The 16,151-nt window shown below is 35.9% G+C and overlaps 1 protein-coding gene across 1 annotated transcript in view; it reads right to left on the bottom strand.

Annotated features, from left to right (window-relative positions):
* Positions 1 to 16,151, bottom strand: part of LOC133639760 (low-density lipoprotein receptor-related protein 4-like) — a 284,058-nt gene that overhangs the window by 51,957 nt on the left and 215,950 nt on the right. Inside the window, exon 15 of the mRNA XM_062033354.1 lies at positions 5,071 to 5,247. Within this exon, the coding sequence (XP_061889338.1) occupies positions 5,071 to 5,247 (177 nt within the window). The remainder of the gene's footprint in view (positions 1 to 5,070; positions 5,248 to 16,151) is intronic.

Below are 16,151 nucleotides of genomic sequence, written 5' to 3'. Positions count from 1 at the left end.
AATTCGAATCTTTTTGAAAAAATAAAAAAAATAATTTATGGAACATCATTAGTAATTTTTCCTGACTATAAGATTAATTTTAGAATTTTGATGACATGTTTTAAATAGGTTAAAATACAATCTGCACTTTGTTAGAATATAGAACAAATTGGACCAAGCTATATTTCTAACAAAGACAAATCATTATTTCTTCTAGATTTTCCAGAACAAAAATTTTAAAAGAAATTCAAAAGACTTTCAAATAAGATTTAAATTTGATTCTACAGATTTTCTAGATTTGCCAGAATAATTTTTTGGAATTTTAATCATAATAAGTTTGAAGAAATATTTCACAAATATTCTTTGTCGAAAAAACAGAAGCTAAAATGAAGAATTAAATTAAAATGTATTTATTATTCTTTACAATTAAAAAAATTAATTTACTTGAACATTGATTTAAATTGTCAGGAAAGAAGAGGACGGAATTTAAAAGGTAAAACGGTATATGTGTTTAAAATCCTAAAATCATTTTTAAGGTTGTATTTTTTCTCTAAAATTGTCTTTCTGAAAGTTATAAGAGGCAAAAAATAATGAATTTATTTAAACAAGTGAAGACCAAGTCTTTAAAATATTTTCTTGGATTTTCAAATTCTATTTGAGTTTTGTCTCTCTTAGAATTAAAAATGTCGGGCAAAGCGAGACCAGCTTGCTAGTAAATAAATACAATTTAAAAATAGATGCAGCTCACTGGTAAGTGCTGCTATTTGAGCTATTTTTAGAACAGGCCAGCGGGCTACTCATCTGGTCCTTACGGGCTACCTGGTGCCCGCGGGCACCGCGTTGGTGACCCCTGATGTAGAGTATATAATGTATGTATGTTTGGATGTATGTAGAGTAGGGTTGTACGGTATACCGGTACTAGTATAGTATTGCGGTACTAATGAATCAAAAACAGTACTATACTTGTTTGAAAAGTACCGGTTCCCCGTTTTTATTTTTATTTTTTAACTAGCATGAGGGCGCGCCATCGTCACGTCGTGTCTTTGCTGGTTTTATGAGCAGAGGAGCATGTTCGGCAGCGCACAATCACAAAGTAGTGACAGGCAGACACAGTGTCTAGACAGAAAAGAGAGAACGGACGCATTTTGGCCTAAACACTAACGATAAAGGTGAAGTTATAACACTGAAATGTCCTCAGGAAGAGGTGCTTTAAGACATGGCTCGCTAGCTAGCTAGCGGCTAACGTCAATTCGCAGTCGGCAGTGTTTTAGCTACTTCTAAATCACTAATCCTAGGCTCCATGGCGACAAATAAAGTACGTTTCTTACAAGTATCATCTCTGCAGGACGAGGAATAGCTAAACATGCTTCACTACACACCATAGGAGGATACAAGAGCTCACCGGCGTCACCGTTAACAAAAGATAGCGCTCCTGAATGTAAACAAATGCCATGGGTAGATCTACACCTAACATCCACTGTAATGATACCAAGTAGAATAGCGAATCTCGTCGATTCAACGTTTACATCGATATTTTTTATCGTCACAAAATATTTTTTTCCTTTTTTTAAAATGTATATTATGTTTATAAACTCAGTAAATTTGTCCCTGGACACATGAGGACTTTGAATATGACCAATGTATGATCCTGTAACTACTTGGTATCAGATCGCTACCTAAACTTGTTGTATCATCCAAAACTAATGTAAAGTACCCAAACAACAGAAGAATAAGTGATTTTTACATTTTAACAAAAGTGTAGATAGAACATGTTAAAACGGAAAATAAGCATACATTAACAGTAAATGAACAAGTGGATTAATAATCCATTTTTACAGCTTGTCCTTTACAATTTTGACAAAATAATAGAATGGGAAATGACACAATATGTTCCTGCATACGTCAGCAGACTAAATTAGGAGCCTTTGTTTGTTTACTTACTACTAAAAGACAAGTTGTCTGGTATGTTCACTATTTTATTTAGGGCCAAAATTGTTCTTTGATTGCAATAAGAAACATATGTTTAATGTATCGTAAGATTTTCTGTTCAAATAAAGCCAATAATGCCATTTTTGGTGGTCCTCTTTATAAAGAAAAGTATTGAAAAGTATCTAAATACATTTTGGAACAACACTAATGTAGAGTATGTACTGTATGTATGTATAGGCTGTACAGTATGTTTGTATGTATGTATGTATGTATGTACAGTCTGTACAGTATGTATGTATGTATAGTCTTTACAGTATGTATGTATGTACAGTCTGTACAGTATGTATGTATGTACAGTATGTATGTATAGGCTGTACAGTATGTATGTATGTATGTATGTACAGTATGTATGTATGTACAGTCTGTACAGTATGTATGTATGTGCAGTCTGTACAGTATGTATGTATGTATAGGCTGTAAAGTATGTACAGTATGTATGTATAGGCTGTAAAGTATGTATGTATGTATATATGTATAATCTGTACAGTATGTATGCATGTATAGGCTGAAAAGTATGTATGTATGTATGTATGTATAGTCTGTACAGTATGTATGTATGTACAGTCTGTGCAGTATGTATGTATGTATAGTCTGTACAGTATGTATGTATGTATGTATGTATGTATGTATGTACAGTATGTATGTATGTACAGGCTGTACAGTATGTATGTACAGGCTGTACAGTATGTATGTATGTATGTATGTATGTATGTATGTACAGTCTGTACAGTATGTATGTATGTATAGTCTGTACAGTATGTATGCATGTATAGTCTGTACAGTATGTATGTATAGGCTGTAAAGTATGTATGTATGTATGTATAATCTGTACAGTATGTATGTATGTATGTATGTATGTATGTATGTATAGGCTGTAAAGTATGTATGTATGTATGTATGTATAGTCTGTACAGTATTTATGTATAGGCTGTAAAGTATGTACAGTATGTATGTATAATCTGTACAGTATGTATGTATGTATGTATGTATGTATGTATGTATGTATGTATGTATGTATGTATAGGCTGTACAGTATGTATGTATAGGCTGTACAGTATGTATGTATGTATTGTCTGTACAGTATGTATGTGTGTATAGTCTGTACAGTATGTATGTATAGGCTGTTAAGTATGTATGTATGTAAGTATAGTCTGTACAGTATGTATGTATGTATGTATGTATTGTCTGTACAGTATGTATGTATGTACAGTCTGTGCAGTATGTATGTATGTATAGTCTGTACAGTATGTATGTATGTATGTATGTATGTACAGTATGTATGTTTGTATAGGCTGTTAAGTATGTATGTATGTAAGTATAGTCTGTACAGTATGTATGTATGTATGTATTGTCTGTACAGTATGTACAGTCTGTGCAGTATGTATGTATGTATAGTCTGTACAGTATGTATGTATGTATGTACAGTATGTATGTATGTACAGTCTGTACAGTATGTATGTACAGGCTGTACAGTATGTATGTATGTATGTATGTACAGTCTGTACAGTATGTATGTATGTATAGTCTGTACAGTATGTATGGATGTATAGTCTGTACAGTATGTATGTATAGGCTGTAAAGTATGTATGTATGTATAATCTGTACAGTATGTATGTATGTATGTATGTATGTATGTATGTATGTATGTATGTATAGGCTGTAAAGTATGTATGTATGTATGTATAGTCTGTACAGTATTTATGTATAGGCTGTAAAGTATGTACAGTATGTATGTATAATCTGTACAGTATGTATGTATGTATGTATGTATGTATGTATGTATAGGCTGTACAGTATGTATGTATAGGCTGTACAGTATGTATGTATGTATTGTCTGTACAGTATGTATGTGTGTATAGTCTGTACAGTATGTATGTATAGGCTGTTAAGTATGTATGTATGTAAGTATAGTCTGTACAGTATGTATGTATGTATGTATGTATTGTCTGTACAGTATGTATGTAAGTATAGTCTGTACAGTATGTATGTATGTATAGTCTGTACAGTATGCATGTATAGTCTGTATAGTATGTATGTATGTAAGTATAGTCTGTACAGTATGTATGTATGTATTGTCTGTACAGTATGTATGTAAGTATAGTCTGTACAGTATGTATGTATGTAAGTATAGTCTGTACAGTATGTATGTATGTATGTATGTACAGTCTGTATGTATGTATAGTCTGTACAGTATGCATGTATGTATAGGCTTAAAGTATGTGTGTATGTATGTATGTATGTATAGTCTGTACAGTATGTATTTATGTATGTATAGTCTGTACAGTATGTATGCATGTATAGACTGTACAGTATGTATGTATGTATAGTGTACTGTACTATACTGTAATGTATAGTATACTGTACCGTATGTATGTATGTGTAGGCTGTACAGTATGTATGCATGTATAGTCTGTACAGTATGTATGTATGTGTAGGCTGTACAGTATGTGTGTATATATGTATAGTCTGTACAGTATGTATGTATGTATGTATAGTCTATGTATGTATGTATAGTCTGTACAGTATGTATGTATGTAAGTATGCATGTATGTATAGTCTATACAGTATGTATGTATGTATAGTCTGTACAGTATGTATGTATGCATGTATGTATGCATGTATGTAATGTATCACTGCATTACCAGTAGGTTGCATGTCACAATTTAAGGACAGAACAAAATTCATGACTGTTAAAAATGTCTATTAGGAGAATGTTGATTTTTGATAACTCAGATTTTGTATTTGCTTGTTCCATTATTATCAATCAATCAATCAATCAATGTTTATTTATATAGCCCTAAATCACAAGTGTCTCAATGGAGGCCAGTCAGTGTGACTGGGGTATGTGTACGTTGGTAAACCCCACTACCAGACGACCTCAAAAGCAATGCTGGCTATCGGGTTGATAGCCCGGGGGTTTAGCTCGGTAGCTAGCACGCTCGAATCCGGGGTGGACCAAAAAAGCAGGGCATGAGCCGCCGGTTACATATGCCCGTCCTCCTTTTTCTACTTTCTAATAATACTAATACCTGGTATTTGCTCTAAACTGTGACAGTAAAGGAAACATTTCTGATCCAACATCCAGCATGTTTGAGTCCTGACCTTCAGGTTGCCTCTGGGGGTGCAAGGTGTGGATGTCCATGGGGAAGTGCAGCTTGTTACGGATGATCTCTTGGTTCTTCCCCGTGAATTTGTTGGCACTGTTGATGCTCTTGGTGTGCCAGTCAGTCCAGTAGAGGCTGTCCTCAAACACGGTGATGGCAAACGGGTGAGGCAGACCTAAGGTAAGGACACAATTAATTGAAACATTTCCGAGAACAATTACTTAACACAGCACACACTCATGTAAGGGATTTGATTTGTTCCAGTACAACTTGGCAATCCAATGGCAGGATTAAAAAAAGTGCATTTTAAACTCTTTCCACAATGAATAAGTATAATATAAGTCAAAATATGCATTTTTTAATCAAATTACTGTATATTTCGGACTATAAGCCGCTACCTTTTTCCTACACTTTGAACCCTGCGGCTTGTTAAACAGTGAGGCAAATGTTTCTATTTTTCTTCACTCAAAGCAATAATGCAACTAGTTTGACCAAGCAAATACACTGAAAAGGTGTGTTATTGTTATTGCTATAGCGCCGTCTTTCGGACGAGTTCGCTGACCGCAGGTACTGCAGGGTCCTTCCATTTAGTGCTTTCAACTAGAGATGTCCGATAATAACGGCCGATAAATGCTTTAAAATGTAATATCGGAAATTATCGGTATCGGTTTCAAAATGATCAGCATCGGTTTTAAAAAGTAAAATTTATGACTTTTTAAAACACCACTGTGTACACGGACGTAGGGAGAAGTACAGAGCGCCAATAAACCAAGTGAATGCAAGGCATACTTGGTCAACAGCCATACAGGTCACACTGAGGGTGACCGTATAAACAACTTTAACACGGTTACAAATATGCGCCACACTGTGAACCCACACCAAACAAGAATGACAAACACATTTCGGGAGAACATCCGCACCGTAACACGACATAAACACAACAGAACAAATACCCAGAACCCCTTGCAGCACTAACTCTTCCGGGACGCTACAATATACACCCCCCGCTACCCCCCACATCAACCCCGCCCACCTCAACCTCCTCATGCTCTCTCAGGGAGAGCATGTCCCAAATTCCAAGCTGCTGTTTTGAGGCATGTTAAAAAAAATTATGCACTTTGTGACTTCAATAATAAATATGGCAGTGCCATGTTGGCATTTTTTTCCATAATTTGAGTTTATTTATTTTGGAAAACTTGTTACATTGTTTAATGCATCCAGCGGTGCATCACAACAAAATTAGGCATGATAATGTGTTAATTCCACGACTGTTTTTATCGGTATCGGTTGATATCGGAATCTGTAATTAAGAGTTGGACAATATCGGAATATCAGATATCGGCAAAAAAGCCATTATTTGACATCTCCACTTTCAACCGGAAGTAGAGGTGCCGTTGTCCCGTTACGTCTTCTTGCCGTCCATTGCGTTTCTACTCGTATGGATCCTTCATTCGTCGCTACAAGACGCGTTTGTAAGTTTTACAGTATAACTAAAACTATTCTTACTTACTAAACCGTCCCATTTGTGACGTATATAAGACTGTTTTCACGCATATTTGTACGTTCTATCGTAATGTAATCAAGCGAGCATCGTTAGCATTGGCTAACAGGCTAACACGTTCACAAGTGTCTGTGTTAGTATTATTAACTTACAACAACATCATTTTTGTATTGTTTCAGTTTCACAAATTCCTCAGTAAATTCTCCAAAACGTCACCGTGGAGTTATTGAGTCTGTTTAGCTGATTGGAGAGCTAGCTTCCGCAGATAGTGGGTCCATGACGATGTCTTCTGTTTTGTTTGATCATCCGTTTTACTGCCGCGTTTAGGCACCTTTTGGAAATCATTATGGTATGTAAATAAACATTTACAAAATCTTTCTGTGTAAATAAATCATTTCACAATGTATATACAGTCACGATCAAAAGTATTTTATGAATTTATTATGGGTCTACTGAAAATGTGCTCAAATCTGCTGGGTCAAAAGTATACATAAAGCAATGTTAATATTTGGTTACATGTCCCTTGGCAAGTTTCACTGAAATAAGGCACTTTTGGTAGCCATCCACAAGCTTCTGGTAATTTTTGACCACTCCTCTTGACAAAATTGGTGCAGTTCAGCTAAATGTGTTGGTTTTCTGACATGGACTTGTTTCTTCAGCATTGTCCACACGTTTAAGTCAAGACTTTGGGAAGGCCATTCTAAAACCTTAATTCTAGCCTGATTAAGCCATTCCTTTAACACTTTTGACATGTGTTTGGGGTCACTGTACTGTTGGAACACCCAACTGCGCCCAACTCCCAACCTCCGAGCTGATGATTTTAGGTTGTCCTGAAGAATTTGGAGGTAATCCTCCTTTTTCATTGTCCCATTTAAAGCACCAGTTCCATTGGCAGCAAAACAGGCCCAGAGCATAATACTACCACCACCATGCTTGGCGGTAGGAATGGTGTTCCTGGGATTAAAGGCCTCACCTTTTCTCCTCCAAACATATTGCTGGGTATTGTGGCCAAACAGCTCCATTTTTGTTTTATCTGACCACAGAACTTTCCTCCAGAAGGTCTTATGTTTGTCCATGTGATGTCACAAAAAAATAAGAGTTGTAGAAATGATTGGAAACTCAAGACAGCCATGACGTTATGTTCTTTACAACTTTTGATCGCAACTGAGTGTGCGGCTAATATATTAAAAAACTTTTTTTTTTTCAAAAAATTTGTGGGTACGGCTCAAATCTTGTTGCGCTTTATAGTCCGGAAAATACGGTTTACAAATGATTACATCACAGATCTTGCATTGGATCCCATTAGATTGTGCGGCTGTGCCTAATGTTCTTAGTTGAAGTTTATATGGTCGAGTTTTCATGGACATGCACCATAAAAGCATCATTTCCATGCGGTCGCATAAGAAAAGGAAATCATTTATGTTGCCAAACCGTAGGTCCAATTAACTGCAGCCAAGTACCAAGAGAAAAATGAAGCCCTAAGAGAGACCACCAGCATGCTTTTGACATATTGTCGCATAGATTATAATCATAGCGGATTTATGTCCATCTGGAAGCAATGCGGCATAACTTACATCAACAGAGAGGGTGACAAATCCAATTGTGGTGTGCGAGCAGCGAGAGGTGCCACATGTAGGTTAAAGGGGACATTACTGCGGTGCGGCGCTCCGTGCCCCCGTCAGCACCGCAGCTGCTCGCCCAGCTGTCCCGGAAAGAACCGGAGCAAAGGGGACGGAGTGCGTGTGCGGCGTGACATGGAAGAAGGTGACCATGTCAAAGCTATCTGCCTCTATGGCTGCAAGGGATTCTGGGGAGCAAGAGGGTGTATTATTTGTCTCCCTCATGTTGAGATAAGATCAGGCAGCCGGTATCACCTCAAGCACACCTGGGCCAAGGTGGAAGGATCAAAAGACATTCTTTTTGGTCTTTTTTTTTCTAGTTGCTTCAGGCTATGTCCACACTAAGCCGGATAACCCCTTAAACTAGAGATGTCCGATAATATCGGCCTGCCGATATTATCAGCCGATGCTTTAAAATGTAATATCGAAAATTATCGGTATCGTTGTTTTTTTTTTTTTTTAATCGGTATCATTTTTTTAAATTATTATTTTTATTTTTTTATTAAATCAATATAAAAAACACAACATACACTTACAATTAGTGCACCAACCCAAAAAACCTCCCTCCCCATTTTCACACAAAAGGGTTGTTTCTTTCTGTTATTAATATTCTGGTTCCTACATTATATATCAATATATATCAATACAGTCTGCAAGGGATACAGTCCGTAAGCACACATGATTGTGGGTGCTGCTGGTCCACTAATAGTACTAACCTTTAACAGTTCATTTTACTCACTTTCATTAATTACTAGTTTCTATGTAACTGTTTTTATATTGTTTTACTCTCTTTTTTATTCAATAAAATGTTTTTAATTTATCTTATTTTATTTTATTAATTTAAAAAAAAAGGACCTTATCTTCACCATACCTGGTTATCCAAATTAGGCATAATAATGTGTTAATTCCACGACTGTATATATCGGTATCGGTTGATATCGGTATCTGTAATTAAAGTGTTGGACAATATCGGATATCGGCAAAAAGCCATTATCGGACATCCCTACCTTAAACGAATAATTATTTAGCCTAAGCCCCGTTTCAGCCACACTAAACTATCGTTTAAGGTAGTGTTTTTCAACCTTTTTTGAGCCAAGGCACATTTTTTTGCGTTGAAAAATTCCGGAGGCACACCACCAGCGGAAATCATTAAAAAACGTAATTCAGTTGACTGTAAAAAGTCGTCGTCGTAATTGTTGGATATGACTTTAAACCATAACTAAGCATGCATCAATATAGCTCTTGTCTCAAAGTAGGTGTACTGTCACCACCTGTCACATCACGCCGTGACTTATTTTGAGTTCTTTGCTGTTTTCCTGTGTGTAGTGTTTTAGTTCTTGTCTCGCACTCCTATTTTGGTGGCTTTTTCTCTTTTTTTGGTATTTTCCTGTAACAGTTTCATGTCTTCCTTTGAGTGATATTTCCCGCATCTACTTTGTTTTAGCAATCCAGAATATTTTAGTTGTTTTTATCCTTCTTTGTGGGGACATTGTTGATTGTCACGTCATGTTCGGATGTGCATTGTGGATGCCATCTTTGCTCCACAGTAAGTCTTTGCTCTCGTCCAGCATTCTGTTTTTGTTTACTTTGTAGCCAGTTCAGTTTTAGTTTCGTTCTGCATAGCCTTCCCTAAGCTTCAATGCCTTTTCTAAGGGGCACTCACCTTTTGTTTATTTTTGGTTTTAAGCATTTTTACCTTTTTACCTGCACTCTGCCTCCGGCTGTTTCCGACATCTACAAAGCAATTAGCTACCTGCTGCCACCTACTGATATGGAAGAGTATTACATGGTTACTTTGCCGCGCTCTAGACAGCCCCGACACTCAACAACAACACATAACGTGCAGACTATAATTACTGGTTTGGAAAAATATTTATAACCCAAATAGGTGAAATTAGATAATCTCCCACGGCACACTTGTTTAAGGTAACCCTCCTCATACATTTTTTTACACGGGTAAGTGCGCCTCTGCGGCTCTTAGCTTTGTATGGACTCATTGATCGTTTACAAACTGAGTTCGGGGAGGAATTGACGCCAGAAAGACCGCACCCCACACAGGAAGTGACGTCATAAAAAAAGCGCCACAGCCAGAGTACAGTAAAACCTTGATTTACAAACCACTTAATGTACGAACTTTGCTACAGATCGAATCATAATAATTTGTTCTTGCCCACTGTTTGTGTGTCTCTCACCACAGCCAGTATGGGTGTAAAAAAAAAACATACATTTTGCAAATGATTCGCGATTCTTATTTGAAACAATATTTAATCAATGAAAAATACATCAACAATTGATTACTCAAATTATAAATACTTTTTTAACAGACTGTAATACCGGTATATTACTTATGTTTTTTCCTTTGAAACCAAATTGAAAGGACAAGAAAATATTACTTTGATGTAATTGCGCCCCATAACCACCAGATGGAGCCAGAAAACCATGAGCTTAATTCTCAGAGCTTTGATGATGAAATGCAATGCAAATGGTGTTGAGCAGTTAAAAATAACATGGCAGACATATATAAAAATACTTGCGTAAACTCAATAGAGTCCTGCATTCTTTTTCTCTCATTCTAACTCTGTAAGCACTTTAAAAATAATCATTTTTGTTTACTTGTCTCCTTTATCAACATCATTAATTATTGACCTATTCAAGGCTGTAATTACCCAACCTGAAATACTGCACTCTGCAACTTATTTTTAGGAATATTGCACGTTTTGCATTTTTCTAATTAAAAAAAAAAAGAAGCTGTTCTTTTTGGCATAAAGGCCATAAAACATCCTAAACCACCGGTGTCAAACTCAAGGCCCGCTGGGCAAATCGGGCCCGCCATTTATTTTACTTGGCCCGCGAAAGCCTGGAAATAATATGCGTTAATAAAATGCTTAATCTTTTCTTACTTACATGAAGACAATATAACATACATCCATAAATGTGGATGCATATGCAAGAATGCAATATATTTATCTGTACAGTAATCTATGTATTTATATCTGCACCTTATTGCTCTTTTATCTTGCACTACCATGAGCTAATGCAACACAATTTCGTTCTTATCTGTACTGTAAAGTTCAAATTTGAATGACAATAAAAAGGAAGTCTAAGTCTACGAAGACTTTGAATATGACCAATGTATGATCCTGTAATGGCTTGGTATCGGATTGATACCTAAATTTGTGGTGTCATCCTAAACTAATGTAAAGCATCCAAACAACAGAAGAATAAGTGATTATTACATTTTAACAAAAGTGTAGATAGAACATGTTAAAAGAGAAAGTAAGCAGATATTAACAGTAAATGAACAAGTAGATTAATAATTACCACTTGTCTTTGATCATTCTGACAAAATATGCCATTTGTAATATAAAGTAGTGTAAAGTTGTTACTTATATCTGTCAGTAAACTCGCCATGAAAACGCTAAAACATACCGGTGTAGTGAGTTTACATTATTCACCCAAGGAACTTTAGTTATTAGAGAGTTCGGGTCCGACGTTTTTTTCACGGGACCTTGTTGTTGTTGTTTCCGGATGAGGAGATGCTGCTCTATTATCGATTTAAGTAAAGTCTGAATGTCATTAAAACAATCCGGTGCGCCTTATATATGAAAAAAGATTGAAAATAGACCATTCATCGGCAGTGCGCTATGGTCCGTAAAATTAGGTATATGGGCCTCATCAGAAGTGCCTAATAAATCACCGTGGACGTAAGAATAAGACAAAAATAGAACTGAAACTAAAAGTCCCATTCCTGCTATTTAGGTCAGGCAGGACCTTCCACTAGGGTGTGCTGTTCTTTTGCTCTATTGACTGCTCCCTGAGGGGAGACTGTGTCCCATTAAAGAGCCGCCTCCTTATGAAAGAGACATCTCTGTAGTATAGAGTATCTCCAGGCACATGTACTTCATGTACACCGAGATCAAGTTCGCACACCCCCTCATCTAGTCCGACCCCCCACCTCAGGGTCCACAGGTGTGCAGGCTGGTAGGGGGATTAAACTGCCACACCCCGCCCACTGTCCAGCTCCAGGAATTTGGCATGCATCCAGCTAGCGAACACACAAACACACACACACACACACACACACGCACACACACACAAACACACACACACTTTCTTGTTTTTGTGACCTTCTTGAGACCTCCGAATAATGCCTTCCTCTTTAGGACCACCCCTTCTAGATATGTAAAGCTTTGTATTTACAACATTAATAATATATACATACTCTGCAAATATAAAAAAGCTTGTTGTGAAAAATGAGTTGGAATTGCACAAGAAAAACTTAAAATGTTGGCAGTGTTATAGTGAAAGTCGTAATTTTACTCAACGTGAGTCAACATTTTACAAGAAAAGTTTAAGATGTTGGCAATTTTATGAAAAGAGTTAATTTTACTCGACAAAAGTCACAATTTTACAAGAGAACTTTGAAATTTTGGCAATATAATAATTGGAATTTTACTTGGCAAGTCATAATTTTACTCAAAAAATGTCACTATTTTACAAGAAAATTTTACACATAAATTGGCAACATTGTGATAAAACTCAGAATTTTATAAGACAAAATGTCGCCATTTTGCATTAAAAAGTAATCATTTTACATAAAAAAGTAATACTTTTACGAGAAAATATTGCAATATTAGAGAAACAAATAATATGAGAAATTGTTCCCAATTTTATAAGAAAGAAGTCGACACATTGTGGGAAAAAGATTGTCTTTAGTAAAAAAAAAAAAAGTTTTTAATTTTTTGTTTGTAATTGGTTTTTAATCTTCATTATTTACTTCAAGTTATTACAGTATGTCTCTATATAAATATTTATTTCATTTGTTAAATTATTTTTGGCCAAAGGGGGCGCATTTCAATGTCTTATACACGCTTGCTATTACATATGTTGGCCAGAAGGGGAGCACTTCAAATTTTTTACACTCTTGTTATTTCATACGTTGACCAGTGGGGGAGCCTTTTTAAAACCCACACACAGTCAATTTGAAAAAATCCCTCCTTTTTGGGACCACCATCATTTTTAATAGATTTCACCACCGGGGGTGCACATGAGTCATTCTCTATTAGATGCGATGGTTTTCCAGTATTGGGACCATGATTTATGTCCTAACTTGTTCACCGGTCCTCATATGGAAGGTACTTTTCCTTGTTGATGTCTCAAAAAGGGTATAAATTCAAGTACACACACACACACACACGCACACACAAACACAAACACACCCACACTCTTGTATTTGTGACCTTCTTGAGACCTCCGAATAATGCCTCCCTCTTTAGGACCACCCCTTCTAGATATATAAAGCTTTGTATTTACAACATTAATAATATATACATACTCTGCAAATATAAAAAAAGCTTGTTGTGAAAAATGAGTTGGAATTTTTTACAAGAAAAACTTAGAATTTTAGCAGTGTTATAGTAAAAGTCGTAATTTTACTCAACGCAAGTCAAAATTTTACAAGAAAAGCTTACAATGTTGGCAATTTTATGAAAAGAGTCCTAATTTTACTCGACAAAAGTCACAATTTTACAAGAGAACTTTGAAATTTTGGCAATATTATAATAATTGGAATTTTACTTGGCAAGTCATAATTTTACTCAAAAAAATTTCACTATTTTACAAGAACATTTGACACAAAATTGGCAATTTTGTGATAAAACTCGGAATTTTTTATGACAAAATGTCGCCATTTTGCATTAAAAAGTAAACATTTTACATAAAGTAATAATTTTACGAGAAAATATTGCAATACTACAGAAACAGAAAGAATATGAGAAATTGTTCCCAATTTTATAAGAAAGAAGTCGACACGTAAAAATGTCTAATTTTTAGTTTTTGATTGGTTTTTAATCTTCATTATTTACTTCAACTTATTACAGTATGTCTCTAAATAAATATTGATTTTATTTTTTAAATTAATTTTGGCCAAAGGGCGTGCATTTTAATTTCTTATACACACTTGCTATTACATATATTGGCCAGAAGGGGGGCACTTCAAATTTTTACACACACTTGCTATTTTATATGTTGACCAGAGGGGGATCACTTTTAAAACCCACACACAGTCAATTTGAAAAATCCCTCCTTTTTGGGACCACTCTTCATTTTTAATAGATTTCACCACCAGGGGTGCACTTGAGACATTCTCTATTAGATGCGATGGTTTTCCGGTATTGGGACCATGATTTATGTCCTAACTTGTTCACCGGTCCTCATATGGAAGGTACTTTTCCTTGTTGATGTCTCAAAAAGGGTAGGAATTCAAAAACACACACACACACACACACACACACACACACACACACACACACACACACACACACACACACACACACACACACACACACACACACACACACACACACACACACACATACACACACACACACACACACACACACACACACACACACACACAGGACTATAGGTGTAGGGAGGTAGACACTCATTAACATTCCTTGGCACAGCAACCCGGGGAGCAGAAATGTGCACACAGACAAACACACGTTCCGTTTGTCCTGTGTGTTGTCTGAGCAAACAGAGGCTCAGGAGAAGGGACAGGGCCAATTACAGCCTTTTATTCGGAGAGCACACATCATTAAGGAGTGCTCACAAGGGCAATGGCGCGCGCACGCACACACAAACGCACAGACCCCCTGACACTTGCTCTTGAGCAATCGGAACTGTCGCCCATGTGCTTTAGGCCCCGCCTAACCTTATTCGTGTCCACACACATCAATGCCACCGTTTAAGACCCCCGCCCCCCTCCGTCAGACGGCGCAACGCGACCTAATACGCATGCGCGGAAAATGCGTACGTTAATATCGTTAATATTTTTTAATATCTCGATATTTTTAGGCCAGGGGTGTCCAAACTTTTTCCACTGAGGGCCGCACACTGAAAAATCAAAGCACGCGGGGGCCATTTTGATATTTTTTATTTTAAAAATCAATACAATATATGTATAAAAAAGATACATTTAGGCCTCCACTCAGACTTGATCCCGGGTACCCCAAAAGGTTTTGGTCCAAAAAAATATTACAAATGTGTCATTATTCAGTATTATTATTATTATTATTATTAAAGGTTTAAATCTCTAGATCAACATTAGGTCTCTTTGTCAATAAAACACTTAAATATTTAAGTCGTATGCCATTTTTGTGAAGGAAAATCTGTTTTTTTATGGGAAAAAAAACACAAAATATGCAATATTTTCCCCCAATAAATTTTTAAAGTGGAATATTTGAGATTATATAATAATTTGAGTCTTAAAAAGGTCAATAACTCATAACAACATTGATTTTAATTCATTATTTTTTTGAGCAATGACACTTAAAAAAAAAAAAACTCCCACTAAAATGATTGGGGATCCAAAATGGTACTGCTCAGAAAAGTTTAAAAAAATAAATCCAACATTTTTTTAAAACTTTTACCACAATAGTCTCAAGATCAACTACAGATCTATCCGTCAATTATAAGTTTTATTGTTGTTTTTGTTTTTTGTTTGTTCGTTTTAGGCCCTTCTTTAAAAAACTGTTTTTTAAATGGCACCCAAAAATATGCAACATTTTCACCCCAAAATATCTCAAAGTGGAATATTTAATGTGAAGTAAATGGAGCCTTGAATAGGTCAATAATTCATAATGATATTGATTTTGATTCATTATTATTTTTTAAAGAAAGAAACAGCCTGCATGGCAGCTTTGTGTTATTAGAGTAAATAATGCAGCATTTTCTTGTTACATTTAACCTGCTTGCTCTTTTATACCACTTTTTATGTTTTTTATTTTTTTTTCATCATATTTTAAGAATGTGCCGTTAAAAAATTACCTGCGGGCCGCAAATGGCCCTCGGGCCGCACTTTGGACACCCCTGTTTTAGGCCATATCGCGATACACGATATATATCTCGATATTTTGCCTTAGCCTTGAATGAACACTTGATGCATATAATCACAGC

This window comes from Entelurus aequoreus, linkage group LG02, assembly GCF_033978785.1.
Source record: "Entelurus aequoreus isolate RoL-2023_Sb linkage group LG02, RoL_Eaeq_v1.1, whole genome shotgun sequence".
NCBI lineage: Eukaryota > Metazoa > Chordata > Actinopteri > Syngnathiformes > Syngnathidae > Entelurus > Entelurus aequoreus.
The sequence above is the reverse complement of the archived record's forward strand: the minus strand, read 5'-3'. Positions and strand labels throughout refer to the sequence as shown.